A 16,233-nucleotide genomic window follows, 5' to 3' on the forward strand; every position below is an offset into this window, starting at 1 on the left:
CAAGTACAGTTGTCTTGCATAAATTGGTGTATAAATAAAGCAAGTTGTCAATTAGATCCTAAACACATCAGAGATAAGCTGTAAAACTGAACGAAAAACTGAACTTTTGAAATATGTACACGTATGAGATGACCAGTAATTCTTCTGTTTAAAAGTAACATTCGAATAAACTGAAATAATTCAAAATAGCAGCAACTAAAGCTCATGGTGTCAAACTGCAGACCATGGAATAAATACTGAAGGAATAGAGTCCAAAGCACAAACAATTTGTATGCAATAAACAGAGTTCATTTCAACAAATAAACCTAACAAAGCTTCAGACAACTGAAAGGCTGACACTTCCATGCTGATGAACTATAGATAGTTTTGTATATACAATTTTGCTCTTGAATAGACAAGGAATATTTATCCCTTAACCAATATCTAAGAGCCAAGGGTCAGGTCTATCATCTTGTTGCTGCAGTGGAATGTTGCAATAAGAAAATCGGGGGCTGAATTTTGCACACTTCAGAAAAGGTGCTTAATTGACCGTAAAATGTTTTGTAATATTCTGAGGCTGTTTTCAATACAGATACAATTCCTATTTTTGTTCAAAATATTCTTCAGTTCCAGATGTTAAAGTGAAGCCATATCTGCCTATTCAGCTAAATCTTAAAGATCCCACAGTTTTATAACAACAGGAGCAGGGGATTACACTCAATTTCCACCCAGTGACCTGACCAACATGTGTTCTTTAAGTAACAACATTTGAAATTATTTAAATGCCTAATTAATTCATTGCTCTTTGCAGCATCTTTAAAAATATGTACTGGCTGCACTCATAACCTATAATTTCATTCCTGTGGCATTTAATGGAAGCAAAGCACTACCCGATGAGTAAAACACTTTATACAATTGGATATCTTTTCAATAAGTCATTCCAAAGGAGACATTAACTTGAATTACGAAGAAATTAGCATCCAATCTGTTCTCCCATTTGAAAAATTGGCAGTGCACCCAGTAACTATAGGGTTATTCAAATAACTTCGAAAGTGGATAATTTAAAGATCTGTCTGTGAATCCATGCTTACTACCATAAACAAGGGCAGCTAGTTGTAACTATCAGAAGTATTTTAAAAATGCACTACCCTTTTGAGGACTTATTTGGTTGTACTGTATTTTCCTTTCACTGTTCAAAGCACTGCTAGAAGTTGATTATCTCAGAACCTTTAGAAATGTAGCAAGCAGAGGATACTATTATTCAATACCTGTAGATCTGAATCTGGATTGAGACATTTTAAAACAGTGCTTTAAAAATATTGATACAAAGCAGTACTTTGTCACATACAATAGATGGAACCATTTCTTGAGATAGAAGGCATTAGATCTTTTTTACATGATGAAAAAGCATCACTGTTTTGCCTAACAAAGAGTGATAACTCTGTCTGGAGTGAATTCAAAAGATAACGCAAAACTCTACTCGTGCAGCATTAAAAAGTCCAGACAGGGATAACTATGACAAAACCGGCAGGGCTAACATTGATGGTGAGCAAAATTCTGAAGGTCATAATCAAGGCCAAATTAATTCTCTTGTAAATCTGTCAAAATAATAAATTAAAGCTAATTGTAAATTGTGGTTAGTTAACTAAGAGTTCTTAAGTTAAATAAGGCTTTATGTTTTGTACATGGACTTTTCCAATAGTGTTCAACAAAAATGCAACAGAATGGATTGTTAGAAAAACTGAATCACCAGAGATTAATGGGGAAGTGGCAAGGTAGGTACACAGCATACCATGATGATGGTGGCACAGTGGTTAACAGCGCTGCCTCACAGCATCAGCGACTCTGGTTTGATTCCAGCCTCAAGTTCGATTCAAGCTTCAGGCGACTGTCTGTGGAGTTTGCACAATCTCCCTGTATCTGTGTGGGCTTCCTCTCTCAGTCCAAATATATGCAGGTTAGATGGATAGGCCATGGGACAGGGGTAGGGCAGTAGGTGTGGGTGGGATGTTCTTCTGAGGTTTGGTGTGGACTTGATGGGCTGAATGGCCTGTTCCCACACTACAGAGATTCGATGATGAATGGTCATTTTTCAGACTGGAGAGAAGTATACAGTGATATCTTCCAGGTTATTATATTTAGAGCACTATGTACTGAATGACCTGGACACGGGTGGATGGGACATACAGTCAATGTCTTGAACACGATACAAAAAAAAAGACACTGTGATGAGGGTTGTGACCCTTATTTATTGGGGGGGGGCCTGATTGCTGAAACAGGCTGATGCATGGCAAATTGAATGCAGAGGAATATGAAGCGAGAATTTTACACATAAGAACAGAGATAAGAGGCAACATAAACACTACGGTATAATTAAACGTGGGTGCAGCTCACATACCTTTGAATTTAATAGAACAAGTGGATAATGTTGAAAAATTTCATTTGGGATTTTTGCTTTTGTAAATTGTGACAAAATACAAAAGGGAAAAAAAACATCATGCTGAACACCCACGGATTAGGCCTAAGGTGCAGTAGCTCGCCCTATTCCTTGACGCCACAGAGTAGGAGAAAAGCCAAGGGCCAGGAATGCAAATTATTAAGCTTAAAGGGAATAAGGGTTTCAGTTACATGAGGAGCATACAGAGCTTTTTGTGATGCATTTAACTGTGATGTCAAAAATTATACAGTAAATAAGAGGAAAATGACAGAACTGTCAGTGACCAGAGGGGAAAGCTTTAGAAATGGTAACTAAATAACTGGAGATAAGGAAATTATTTTTATTATTGAATCAGAATGCCTACAGTATAGAAAGTGGCCATTCAGCCCATTGAGTCTGCAACGATCCTCCGAAGAGCATCCCACCCAACATCCCCGTAACCCTGCATTTTCCATGGCTAAGCCACCTGGCCTTAACATCCCTGGACACGACGGACAGGGTACCTTGGCCAACCCACCCTAACCTGCGCATCTTTGGACTGTGGGAGGAAGCTGGAGCACTGGGTGGGAATTGGAGCATCTGGAGGGAACCGACACAGGCAAGGAGTCAGCCAGGGCTGGAATCGAATCCCAGTCCTTGGCCCTGTGAGGCAGCAGTGCGAACCACTGTGCCACCATTTTTTTTTTTGAATGAACTGTACTGAACAGCGGAAAGCAGGTTCAATGATGAGTGGAAGTATCTAGAAGTTCACAGACTTATAGTGACATGTGGAAGCAGCAGGGGCAGTGAGCTGATTTGGATAGTTTATGCTATTGTCTGGCTTATGCATGACAAACTGAATTCTATCATTCTATGACATTGGGGTATATTAGAGGATTTCACTTGAGTCAAGGATACAAGGGAAGCAAGTGGAGCAAGTGCAGATCTTACTTGTAGACTCAATGATTTGGGTTAGATCCTGAGCCATGAACTCTGACTAAATGAGGGAATATTGCACTGCACCTCTTGGTAAGAGGGCACAGAACGTGGCTCTTCCTCTGCAGGGCGCAGATGTTTAGGTAAAAGTCTTGCAGAGTGGAATGCAAATATAGAATGTCATTCATCTCGTCAGTAATCTAACAATGAAGAAAAACATGTCAGCTCAGCTTACATCAGTAAAAAATGAAGGACAGGGCTTGACGAAAAGTGTTGTCCTTAGTAGATTATTGATTCACATTCAGGGTTAATAGTAACATTCTCAAAACAAGTCAGTGATGGCAGTCTTTGACTACCTGGAGGGGATTTACATTCCAGTCAAGTTAAGAATCACATTTCTGGGTAAGGTAGAGGCAGGCAGATCTCTGCAGGCTGGTGGTTCACACAACTGATTACACCCATTTTAGATAGATGGTGCCAGATAATGCTGGAACAGGCATCAGTGGGAGGGAGGCTTATGCACTAGTTACCTGTTTATAGTATTTTTGATGCACAATATGTTGAGATCTGACCATCACAGATCTTTCTAATTGGGGAACAGACATCCCTTGTAACCTTAAATAATGGCTAACCATGTAATATAGCTCAGAGAATGCAGTTCCTTATAAATGGGCATTGTTTTAGTATATCGTCAAATGATCTGGAATGATACTTCTGTGGCTGAGTTACTCCCAGAAGTCACTTTAACGTCTGTAGGTAGCAGAATAGCTCAGTTAGCCTGGCCCTTTAGCAATAATTCACCACTTAAGTGAACATCTGTTTTCATAGTTTGATATATATTGAAAGATAGGTCATGCAAAGTTTCTTCGTTGCTTTTGATTGTATCTGTCTATCTCTTTCCTTCTGTGAATATCATAAAAAGCAGACTATAAATAAGTGACATTACATCATTTCCTGGTGATAACTATTAATTTGTGTAACAGGGAGCAGATTAATCATGTGATTTAGAGCTTGAATCTTCAACTAATAATCACTAAATACAATGAATGAGGGGAATCACAGTGTGAGCGGCACATGAACCAATAGTGTTGTGCCTAATCTGAAAAATCAATGATTAATTTTGATATTGGACAAAAGACTTCAAAGTGGTGGGATGGCTAGGGAGAGAAATCATGGACTCTGCTACTTTGCCTTATCTATACAACTCCTCAAGTGTGGAAGCAGGCCTTTTGGCCCAACAAGTTTACACCAACCCTCCAAAGAACATGACACACAAACCCATACTCATACTCTGTATTTCCCATGGCTGACACATCTAACCTAGACATCCCTGGCCCCTATGGGGTGATTTTAACACGGCCAATCCAGCTAACTTGCACATCTTTGGACTGTGGGAGGAAACCGGAGCATCAGGACGAAACTCACGCAGACACTGGGAGAACACGCAAACTCCGCAAAGACAGTCACCCAAGGATGGAATCGAACCCAGGTCCCTGGTGCTGAGAGGCAGCAGTGCTAACCGCTGAGCCACTGTGCTGTTTGTTCCTTCATTTTACCATCACCTCCACTCACCACCACAGCTTTGTCAAACAACTACACACAACTTGGTCATTCCCAACACACAACTAGTTCCATTTCTTTGAATCCAGCCCTAATGCAAAAGCTGGACAGTAACATTCAAAAGGTTTTTAAAACAAAAAATATTGAGTGATAAATATTTTCTTAATTTAAACTGAAACTAACTAAACTTATAAAAGCTTAGGGCAGTCAAATGGTGGAAATCCTAAACATAGACAAAAAGCAGCATCTATGGAGAGAGAAAAAAAGTCACTGCTTCAGGTCCACAATTGGCACTAGTTCTGACAGAAAGATATTGGACTCTGCATGAATGCTGTCAGAGCTGTTCTACATTTCCAAATTTCCTGTTTCCAGTCAAGTCAAAATAACTCCTTTCGTCAGTCTTCAAATAAAAACAAACACACTTCTTTTAAGCTTCTCATTCCCCTTCGGCCAGAAAGATTCCCGAGATCTGGTTTAACATCACATGGAAAATAAATTTTCAACAAAATCTTAAGATATGAAGAAAACAAAACCTACTGAGCAAAACAAATGTCAAAAATCAATAACTGAATACAAAAACAAAGTTGCTGGAAAAGCTCAAAACAGAGTTGACGTTTTGAGTCCAGTGACCATCCCTCCGAAGGACCCAAGGACACCAGGCCCGAAACGTTAACTGTTTTCTTCTTCACAGATACGGCCAGACCTACTGAACTTTTCTAGCAGCTTTGTTTTTGTTCCTGATTTACAGCACCTGCAGTTCTTTGTTTTTATTCAATAATTGAATAATTTGATAGATTGAGCAACTATTAAAAATATCCATTAACAAGTGCCAAACTGCAGAGTTCACGAATAAAGTACTTTTGTTCAAGAAATCAGGGTAAAGAGAAAAAGCCCAAACACAAATCCTGGTCACTAGGAAAGTAAAGAGGTGAGCCAGGCAAGGAAATCAGGTTTAAATTGTATTCACCTCCAACGACATCAACTTCAAATTAGCCTTTGTGGAACTCATATGAACGTGGGTGTCAGAAGGAAGTTGCCTTCAATCTGGGGATTTCTCCTCACCTGGTCCAGTCTATAGGCGGATTTTGATGAGGCTAGCGTTGCGGGGAGCAGGGAAGGCTGTATGTCTGTGTGTCTGTGTGTCTGTGTGTGGGTACATGACCTACTCACTTAGAACTGCCTTGCACACCCACACAATCACCCATCCGCTTCCTCTCACCGCAGTATCAAGTGGGAAGATTGGTGAGGGAAGTGGGGTCTGGATTTGGGGGCAGTAGGAGGTCGGGGTGGGATCAGGATGGAGTCATCATCAACTTCCACCTGGAAAGAAGTTCAGCGAGACTCAGTATAAGCTGGAACAACAGTACCTCATTTCTGCTTGGGGCCCCGGCAGGCTTCAGGGCTCAATATAGAGTTCAATAATTTTCTTCCTCCTTCTCCCATGTCCTTTACCCATCCTGACACCCCAGACCCTGTTATCATTCGGACCGCTTTCAGACCAGACCACCCGTCTCTACCTGCATAAAAGTCCCCATTCGCAGCTTGTCTTTCTCCTCGCTTTACCATTATCCATCCCTTTGTCTGCCTGTCTTTCTCTCCTCTGGGCTCTGTTTCTACCTCCCACCTACTCCTTTACCTCTCTACACCACCTAATCCCATCATCAGCATTCATACCACCTTCTCGTAGCTATAATCGGTTCTGAAGAAGGGTCACCGGACCCAAAATGTGAACTCAGCTCTCTCTGCTCAGGTGCTGCTGGACCTGCTGAGTTTCTGCAGCAATTTGTTTATTCTTTGACATTTACAGTATCCATGGATCTTTGCTCTGTAATCAACTTTATGGATGTTAGCGTCACCATTCCATAGTGAGTAGTTAACAGAATTGAGCCTAAAAATTGCTGCACAGTGACTTAATCCTTTCCAATGTTTGACTGGCAGACAGTGTGAGAAAAGAAATTCACCCCTCTGCTGTGCGAGCAGAACTCCTAAAACCTAATAGAGTCTTAGAGTTTTACAGCACAGAATAGGACTCTTTGGGTCACCGGGTGTGCACTGGCCATCAAGTACCTATCTACTCTAGTCTCATTTTCCATCATTTGGCCCATAACCCAATGAATCATACAGCCATAGAGCTATACAACACGGAAACAGACTCTTCGATCCAACTCATCCATGCTGACTAGATATCTTAAAATAATCTAGTCCTGTTTGCCAGCCTTTTGCCAATATCCCTCTAAACCCTTCCTATTCATGTATCCATCCAGATGCTTTTTCAATGTTGTAATTGTACCATCACCCATCACTTGCTCTGTGTGAAAAAGTGGTCTCTTAGGTCCCTTTTAAATCTTTCCCCTCTCACCTTAAACGTATGCCCTCTAGTTTTTGACATTACTACCCCGGGGAAAACACCTTAGCTATCCACCCTATTCATGTCCTCATGACTTTATAAACTTCTATAAGCCTCAGCCTCCAACGGTCCAGGGAAAATAGCCCCAGCCTATTTAGCCTCTTCCCTGTAGCTCGAGCCCTCCAAACACGGCAATGTCCTTGTAAATCTTTTCTGAATGCTTTCAAGTTTCACAACATCCTTCCTACAGCAGGGAGACCAAAACTGAAAGCTGTATTCCAAAAGTAGCCTAAACAATGTCCTGTACAGCCTCAACATGACCTCCCAACTCCTACGCTCAATGCATTGACCAATAAACACAAGCATACTAATGCCTTCTTCACTTTCCTGTCTACTTGTGGCTTTACTTTCAGGACACTACGAACCTGCACTCCAAGCCTCTCTGTACAGAGACGTCCCCAGAACCCTACAATTAACTGTATAATCCTTCCATGATTCGCCTTTCCAACATGCAGCACCTCACATTTCTCTGAACAAATCTCCATCTGCCACCCTTCGGCCCAAGAGCCCACCTGTTCAAAATCCCACTGTACTCTGAGGTAACCTTTTTCGCTGTCAACTACACCTTCAATTCTGGCGTCATTGGCAAACTTACGAATCATACACGCTGATTTCACATCCGAATCATTTACACAAATGATAAAAAGCAGTGGACCCAGCACCAATCCTTGTGGCACACCGCTGGTCACAGGCCCCCCAGTCTGAAAATCAACCCTCCACCACCACCACCACCCTCTCTCTCCTTTCTTCGAGCCAGTTCTGTATCCAAATCGCTAATTCTCCCTGTATTCCATATGATCTGCTAACCAGTCTACCATGTGGAACCTTGTAGAATGCCTTACTGAAGTCATGCAGATTTTTACCACTGCTCTGCCTTCAATCATCTTTGTTACTTCTTCAAAAAACTCAGCTAAGTTAGTGAGACTCGATTTTCCAGGACAAAGCTATGTGAACAATCCCTAATCAATCCTTGCCTTTCCAAATACGTGCAAATCCTGTCTCTCATGGTCCCCTCCAACAACTTGACCACCACCAATGCCAGGTTCACTGGTCCATTGTTGTCTGGCTTTTCCTGGCCACCTTTCTTAAATAGTGGCACCATGTCAACCAACCTCCCGTCTTCTAGCACCTCACCTGTGACTATTGATAACGGAAATATCTCAGCAGGGGGCCCAGCAATCACTTCTATAGCTTTCCACAAAGTTTCAGGGTACACCTGATCAGGTCTCAGGATTCATCCACCTTTATGCGCTTTAAGATCGCCAACACTTGCTCCTCTGTAATATGGACATTTCTCAAGATGTCACTATTTATTTTCCCAAATTCTCTCGCTTCTGAATCCTTCTCCACAGTAAACGCAGACGCAATGTTCACATTTAGTATCTCCTGTGCTTTCACACATCGGCAGCCTTGCTAATTTTTAAGGGATGCCATCCTCTCCCTAGTTACTCTTTTGCCTTTGATGTACTTGTAGAATCTCTTTGGATTCTCGTTAACCCTACTTGCCAAAGCTACTTCATGTCCCCTTTTTACCCTCCTGATTTCAATCTTAAGTAAAGTCCAACTGTCTTTATACTCTTCTAGGGATTCACTCGATCCCTGCTGTCTATATCTGACATATGCTTCCTACTTCTTGACCAAAACTTCAACTTCTCTAGCCAGCCAGCATTCCCTACACTTGCCGACTTCACCCTTCACCCTAACAGGAGCATACTGTCTTTGGACTCTCGCTAGCTCATTGTTGAAGGCTTCCCACTTTCCAGCTGTCCCTTGAAAAAGGCAAGTATCCCAAAAGCCGTCTTCATCACATTATCTACCTATCCTGCTGCCTTCAGGACCCGGTGGACATGCACACAAAGATCCCTCTGATTCTCTGTGTTTCCCAGGTCCTACAATTCATTGCATACTCCTTGTTTTCTAGTCCTCCGAAAATGCATCACCTCTCACTTTTCAGGATTAAGTCATATTTGCCATTGTTGTGACCATCTGACCAGTACCGTCTGTAATCTAAGGCACTTATCTTCACCGTTTACCATGGCACCAATTTTCATGTCATGTACAAACATAGTGATTAAACATCTGACATTTGTGCCTCGAACATTATAGCTCATACAAACAACAAAGAACCAGCATCTATGCATGACACAGGATTCCAATCACAAAAACATATGCACCTTATAAGTTCAATGCAAAGTTCAGAGGACCTTTCTTCCATCATTCCTGAAAGATTAAACTCTGTTTTTCAAAGTCTGGAAATCCTCCATGTAGGACTACCAGACATTTTATGACAATTAACACAGAGTAACATTTTTAGATGCTGCCAATGGAAATTCATGGTTTATAGAATAGTTTGTTCCATTCAATGCATCTTCTGGAAGAGATACTCCTGGGAAATAACGAACTAAAATGAGACAGTATAATTTTAACCCAATGGGGATTATTGGGACTGGACAAAATAGGATCACTTTCTTGCTGTTCTTGAGCTGTAACCGTGTCAAGTGAAGGCAAACACAGATTCCAGTAGCAGTAATATGAAAAAAAGGTAAGAACGGTTTCAAGGGAGTGTGGGACAGGAGGTTAGAAGCAAATTTATGCAAAGCAGAGGTCTCTCGAGCAATAAAGTTTTACCCGCCTCCTACCTAAGCATTACAGAGATGCTGTAAGAGCTCTGTGAAACAGGGATGCATTTATCGCATTTTTGACTGGTCTTTTCGCTCTAGAGCAAACTTAAAGGGAGGAATAGCATTAGAGAAAGAAAAAGGGTGGAACCTGAGGTTAGAAGAGGTTATCGTTACTAGATTGCAAGGTGTAGGAAGATAATCAACCAATTTTACTGATTTGATATTTTGTTAACTGCTTCTGAAGATTCCAGAATGTTCAACCAACTGCATAGCAACTCACCCACAATTTTCATGCGAACGAAATGAATTTCATGTTTCATGACTCTCAAAACTCAACTGTAAAACATACTGTGGTGCTTTTGCTTTTAGTTAAGGGAGAAGGTTAACTTTTTCAAGGCAGATTCATTTTAGTATGACCAACCATATGGCCATCGAAATAGAGGGAATTCTAGAGTTTGTGACAATTTCATACAAATATAACAACGACTAGAGAACTTTGTCCCTAAATAGGAATAAAAAACATCAAAATCTCACTGATAATAAAGGCCTTTATAGTTTTACTTTCAGTTCTTTAAGATCCCTGATGCATTCCTGGAATTTCTCATCCTCCAGAAAGAATTGAAACCAGTTTCAGGATATTTTGCGCATGCTTTCAATTGGGATTGACCTGCACCTGACTGCTTACAGCGATTGTGAATGACAGGGAGAGGGCTCCAGCAATTTCCTTTCCAGAAAAAGGAAATTCCCACCATTGTACTGCTCTCAGAGCCACATCTCATGTCCAAAAAAATTCCACTATTGCCTTGTTCCAAGGTATTCTGGCACGCCAAATTATCTAATCATTGGACAGCAGTAAATGCGCACCACCTCCCAACCTCTATCTTTCCCAGTGAATACCGGCAACAAAAAAAAATTCTACTTACATCTGTAATCATTTTGCCTCTGGTCTTGTTTCTTTCTCTGTGATTGGCGCGTTTCTGTTTTTGCTGTAATACTCGCTCCCTCGTGGTACGGTACTCGAGAGCAAACTCACTGATGATCTTACAGAACTTGTGAATATTCACGTCCCTCACTGCATGTGGAGGATGTCCCATGAAGAGTAGAAAAGCATGGAATCTACAAATGAAGTTGGGGAGAAGGAACGTAGTGTTTAGAACCATCTGTTCAGCCGTTGCACATATGAATATCTGATCACTGGACGAAATCTTGTATGCGTCACAGTTAACTGCACAAAATCTTTTACAAGACAAACAGTGATAGAATTACAAACACTTAATAATGGGATGTTATAATGGCAGCATTCCTAACAGAAGCATTTCCACAGACTCGGTTGTTTCCCATTGTATGTGGAATTGTAGTGATGAGTTATTTTTGAGAACGATGAATTGTAAAATTGGATAATTTCACTTATCCTAGAATTCCACTCAACAGATTTCTTACGCACTTATCTGGGGGTTGGGGGGTGGGGGGGTGGGGTTTGATCATGTTTCAGACGTACTGCAGTAAACTTATCGAACTGAAAGACCAACAGATTTTAATTTTGGTTCTCCCATTCGACAATTCAGCTTTGGTGTCTGGGTCCACAAGCACGGTTTACCATCTAATCATAGATGCATGATTGTTCAAAGGATCAATAAGACAGTAGTATCACTGCTGTGAAATGAGCAACAGATGGAAAAACTACGGGCCCAAAATGCTTCAACAGAATTCACTTTAACTCGTGAGTGAAATAATAAACAAGTGGAAACTCCAAACACATCTTCACATCGAACAAAACGGCGGGGTGGATTTGGGGAAAATTAAAATTCCAACGGCACCTACGGTGAGTGTGTGGGTCCAAGTAAGCACAGTGCCCTTAAGGCACACTCCAGGAGATTCTACAACTTCTGCCTCCTGCTGGATTAGTAGAAAAAGAATTATTGGGTGATTCCGCCATTCCAGCTGGCACTGGGGAAACCACAAATTGGCACACGAGAAAATTTTAGACATTAAAAATGATCACATCAGCCTCAAAAGGCACGGCACGGGTAAACGCAACCACCGAAAAGCGAGGTCTAGTTTTCCAGTGTGCAAAGTAGCATGGTTTTTCCAAAAAGAAGGACTCTCATTCGCTCTTCACTCTCCCTCTTCCCACACCTCATCAGAAGCAACTGAGATCCAGGATTTGTCAGCCAACCAAAAATCAAAATGGCGGTGGGTATGACGGGAGTGGTTGGGAGCGCAGAGGAGCCTGAAGCAGCAACATGACTGACTGTTCTTGGGAGAAACACTCCTGGCCTGACAAAACAGTAGGGCCTGAAAGAGTGGTAACAGTGTGGTGGTATGTCTGCCAACCACAATCCTAATGTCAATTCTGACCAATTAAAATTGATATCAGTGCCTTTCAAAATGCCACCTGGCAAAAGGAGTGAAAAGGTCCTGGATTTTTCCCATGCCCTTCCAGCAGAAAAACAGTGAGAAAAACCCTGGATTGCCAGTGACTGGTTTGTGCCTCTCCTCACTTCTGCCCATCACAAAACCACGGGTCGCATTTATCTAGCACTTGTAAGCTGGTCCAACGTTCTAAAACACTTCACTGGAAAATTAATCAAAAATTCAACACAGAATACTTTGAGATGTTAGGATACAAACTAAAAGCTTTTAAGGATTATTACAAAAGGAAGGAAGAGAGGTAGACAGGCTTGTGTGGGAAGTTGTAGAGCTTAGGGCCTCAGAAGATGACGGCACTCTCAACAATAGAAGATTGACTATTAATCAGGAATGTTCAAGAGGCAACAAAGGCATGGATGAAAGTTTCTGTAGCAGATAAACTAACACAATATCGGGCAACTGAGCAAATCCTGTGTACTCTCCATCATCCACCACCATGCAACTTCCGCTTTGGTTTAAACATACTGCATAGACTATGCAGAAGTCCACACAGGGACAATAAAAATAAGAGGAAGTTTTGGTCAGAGGTGGGTCAATATTACATAGATAGAATTTAGCCATTTTAAAAATGGACTGGATTTGTGGTTGTAAGGTCATCTCAGAGTTAAAAAAAATTCCAAGGTTCTAGAAGAGAATGGTACAGTGACCAGGTCAGTGACAGAGACTGTGGCCAGAGAATGGGTTGTGGGACGGGGACTGGAGAAAATTTCTCCAGGAAGGCTGCAGGAAATTTCTGCTCCAACCTGTACCGAAAGCAAGACAAACGTCACAAATCAGAGTTGGTGAAGGAGCAGTAAGGTAGAGCTGGGGGTTTCAGAAGGTGTAAGGAACCTGATGTGTTTCCAGGTGAAGTCTCTATGAGCCAGTTTGTGGCCAAGGAAGTCTAGCCATTAGTGTGAACCAGATCCCTTTGCCATTAGAATAGTACCAGAAATTCAGTGGTCTGTTTCCACTTTGGAGCTGGGTTGACAGCTGTGCACCTAATAGGGAAGTTAACGCTTTACTCCATTTATAGGCTGGTGAATGAGTGAACAAATGGCAGGTGAAATTCAATGTATTAAAGTATATGATTGTGTGCTTTGATCAGAACAATGAGGACAGCCAATGGAAAACTTGGTACAATTTAAAATAATCTATGTGATGCCTTGGATTTTTGCACAAATCTTCGAGGGCACCAAGGCAGTTAACAAAGCAACTAACGGGCAATCTTGTCATAGGCATGGTGTACGAAAGCCATAATAATAGAGCAAAACCCACACAAAATAATAGTACTAGCGCCACACTTTGGAAAGAACGTGAAGGCTTTCGAGAGGACCCAGAAAGGATCTACTGGAATAGCTTTAAGTGATTGCAGTTGGTGTGGATAGGCTGGAGAAGCTGAGGTAGCTCTTCTTGAAGCACAGGAGGAGAGATCGGGCTTGGCAGAGGTGTTGGAAATGATGAAGGGTTTAGCTAGAATAAAGATAAACTTGCTTCCAACGGTTAAAGGAGCAACAATCAAAAGGTTCAACGGAGGCAATGTGAGGGAAAACAAGGAGGGTAGGGTGTGGAATGCACTGGCTGGTCAAATAGTGACTGCAGATTCAATAGTAGCTTTGAAAAGTGAACTGGATAAATACAAGAGGAGAACAAATTGCAGGGATATGGGAAAGAGCAGGAAGGAGGTGGAATTAACTGAAATGGCCTGCACAGACTTGAACTGCTGAAAGCTTTCCTCTTGTTCTGCTCAAGTCCACGACTGCTTCGGTCGCGTTAAGTCTACGACTGTAACAAAACAGTCTCATTTGGTTTTCATGGTCATTGATGTTGTGTTGTTTCGAAAATAAAAAAGAATGTCAGCGAGCAGTGACAATTAATGTTAATATTCTTGAATACTTTTCTGCCTTAGTTTTTGACTTAATTGGTATATTTTAATTACAGTGTGAACACTGATACTTGCGTGGGAGGGACTGACTGGGAGAACTTGAGTTTGACAACGAGAGCAAATTTCACCTCCCAAAGGAAAATCATAAACTTCACGAGCATCAGTGACTCAGGTGATAGCCCTATTGCTTTAGTGTCTGAAAATAGTGGGCTCTCGGGCGACAGTGATTCTGTGGAGTTCTCTTCCCCAGGGATCAATGGAGCCAGAGTCATTGAACATTGAACAGAGTCAAAGGTTAAAGAGAGAAGGCAGGAAAGGGAAGTTGAGGCCACAATCAGATCAGTCATGATCAACCGGGGAAGCAGGCTTGAGAGACTGAATGGCCTACTCCTGCTCAGATGTTTATATGTACTCAAGAAGTTGACAAACCAAGATCTAAACTGATGTCTCTAGTGTTGAGGAAATAATGCCATCTCTAGTGGTGAGGGGGGGGTGCCATCTTTCCCAAGAGGCATGAATCGGAAGCCTCCACTGCCTTCTTTGGCAGGTGTAAGAGATCCCAAGACATACACAAAAGGAACCTTGGCACTATTGTGAAGACAATCAGAGGTGTTTTTCCACTTGTCCTGGTTAATACCTGTCCATCAGCCAAGGCCAAAACAGAAGGCCTGGGACTTCTTTGCATGGTGGTGAGATTCCTGGCCCACCAGTCATACACCCAGTGGACAGCATACTGGCACCAACTCTGGCTGCTCCACAGTTCACTGCTCACCCATCCCACGATCTGACTAACCAGACATGCTTCGATCCAAGTTGTGCAAGCTGCTGGAAAGTGCTTGGATGATGGGTGACCGATGAACAAGACAGCCGAAAAATAAGGGGTAAGCCATTCAGGACTGAGATGAGGAAGAATTTCTTCACTCAGAGTTGTGAGCCTGCGGAATTCTCTCCCACAGGAAGGTGTCGGGGCCGGATCATCGGATATATTCAAGATGGGCCTGCACATGGCCCTTGCAGTGAAAGGATTCAAGGAGCATGGGGAGTGGGCGCGAATGGGATACTGAGATGCTATGATCAGCCATGATCATATTGAATGGTGGTGCAGGCTCGAAGGGCTGAATGGCTTACACCTGCACCTATTTTCTAATGTTTCTGTGTAAGACACAGAATCCTGTGACAGGCTAGTGCGAGGTCTCAGGATGTAGATGGGTTGTGAGTGCCAACGGAGAGCTGGATGGGGTAGTAGTAGCAGCACATATAGGGAAGACCTTGTTGGTGATGGTGGAGAGGGCGATGTCACTCCCGTGTAAAGGGGTCTGTTGATGAAGGCACCTTCCCACCCAAGACCCAAGTAGGGTCACGTTCTGGGCTTCCCAGTTGCTGCTGATTTCCTCCTGCCGCACTAAATATGGAGGCCGGCTGGGAAAATCTCTTAACCAGTCATTCATTGGCAACGTAAAGGCCTCAGATGGCACTGGAGCGTTTATGCTGACATAGGCTCCCCAACTCCAGGACAGCGAGCTGATCAGGGTGGGACCAGGAGCCGTGCGATGGCTTTTCAAGGAATTTTGTGGGCCCCCTCAACACATCCCTCCTAAAATTCCCACAAACTCCATTTTTTTTGGGGGTGTGGGCATGGACAGAGAGGAGAGGAAAGCACTGTAAAGTTCAACTTGTGATCTAGCCTTCGGTTTCTGAATGTGGGATCTATCTGTGCACAGATTGGCTGCCAGTCTTCCAACACAACAGTGCAAACATTTCAGAAGCTTTTCAAAGTTTTAAAGTGCTTTGGGACATCCTCAGGGAGTGAAAGGGTGAATGCAAAATGTCAGATCTTTGTTTATAAAAAGCACATTCATAATCTGTTACATCCAAAATTTTCTCCTGCTCACAGTGGGTAGAACAGGAACCAATATCACAAAGCCTACCCTGCCAGGATAAATTGGGATTTCAGACACACACTGACCAACGTCATCAGATGAAATGGTTAGAAAACTCTAAGCACGGTGTGCCTAGATTG

At 42.3% G+C, this 16,233-nt stretch overlaps 1 protein-coding gene across 5 annotated transcripts in view; it reads right to left on the bottom strand.

Moving 5' to 3' along the window:
• The window catches only part of fhod3b (formin homology 2 domain containing 3b), a 583,240-nt gene that overhangs the window by 21,200 nt on the left and 545,807 nt on the right, over window positions 1-16,233 (bottom strand). For all 5 annotated transcript variants that reach the window (XM_048559318.2, XM_048559356.2, XM_059652629.1 and 2 more), the window contains one exon: window positions 10,843-11,035. In XM_048559318.2, the coding sequence (XP_048415275.2) occupies window positions 10,843-11,035 (193 nt within the window). The remainder of the gene's footprint in view (window positions 1-10,842; window positions 11,036-16,233) is intronic.

Source organism: Stegostoma tigrinum, chromosome 2, assembly GCF_030684315.1.
Source record: "Stegostoma tigrinum isolate sSteTig4 chromosome 2, sSteTig4.hap1, whole genome shotgun sequence".
In the NCBI taxonomy this organism is placed as follows: domain Eukaryota; kingdom Metazoa; phylum Chordata; class Chondrichthyes; order Orectolobiformes; family Stegostomatidae; genus Stegostoma; species Stegostoma tigrinum.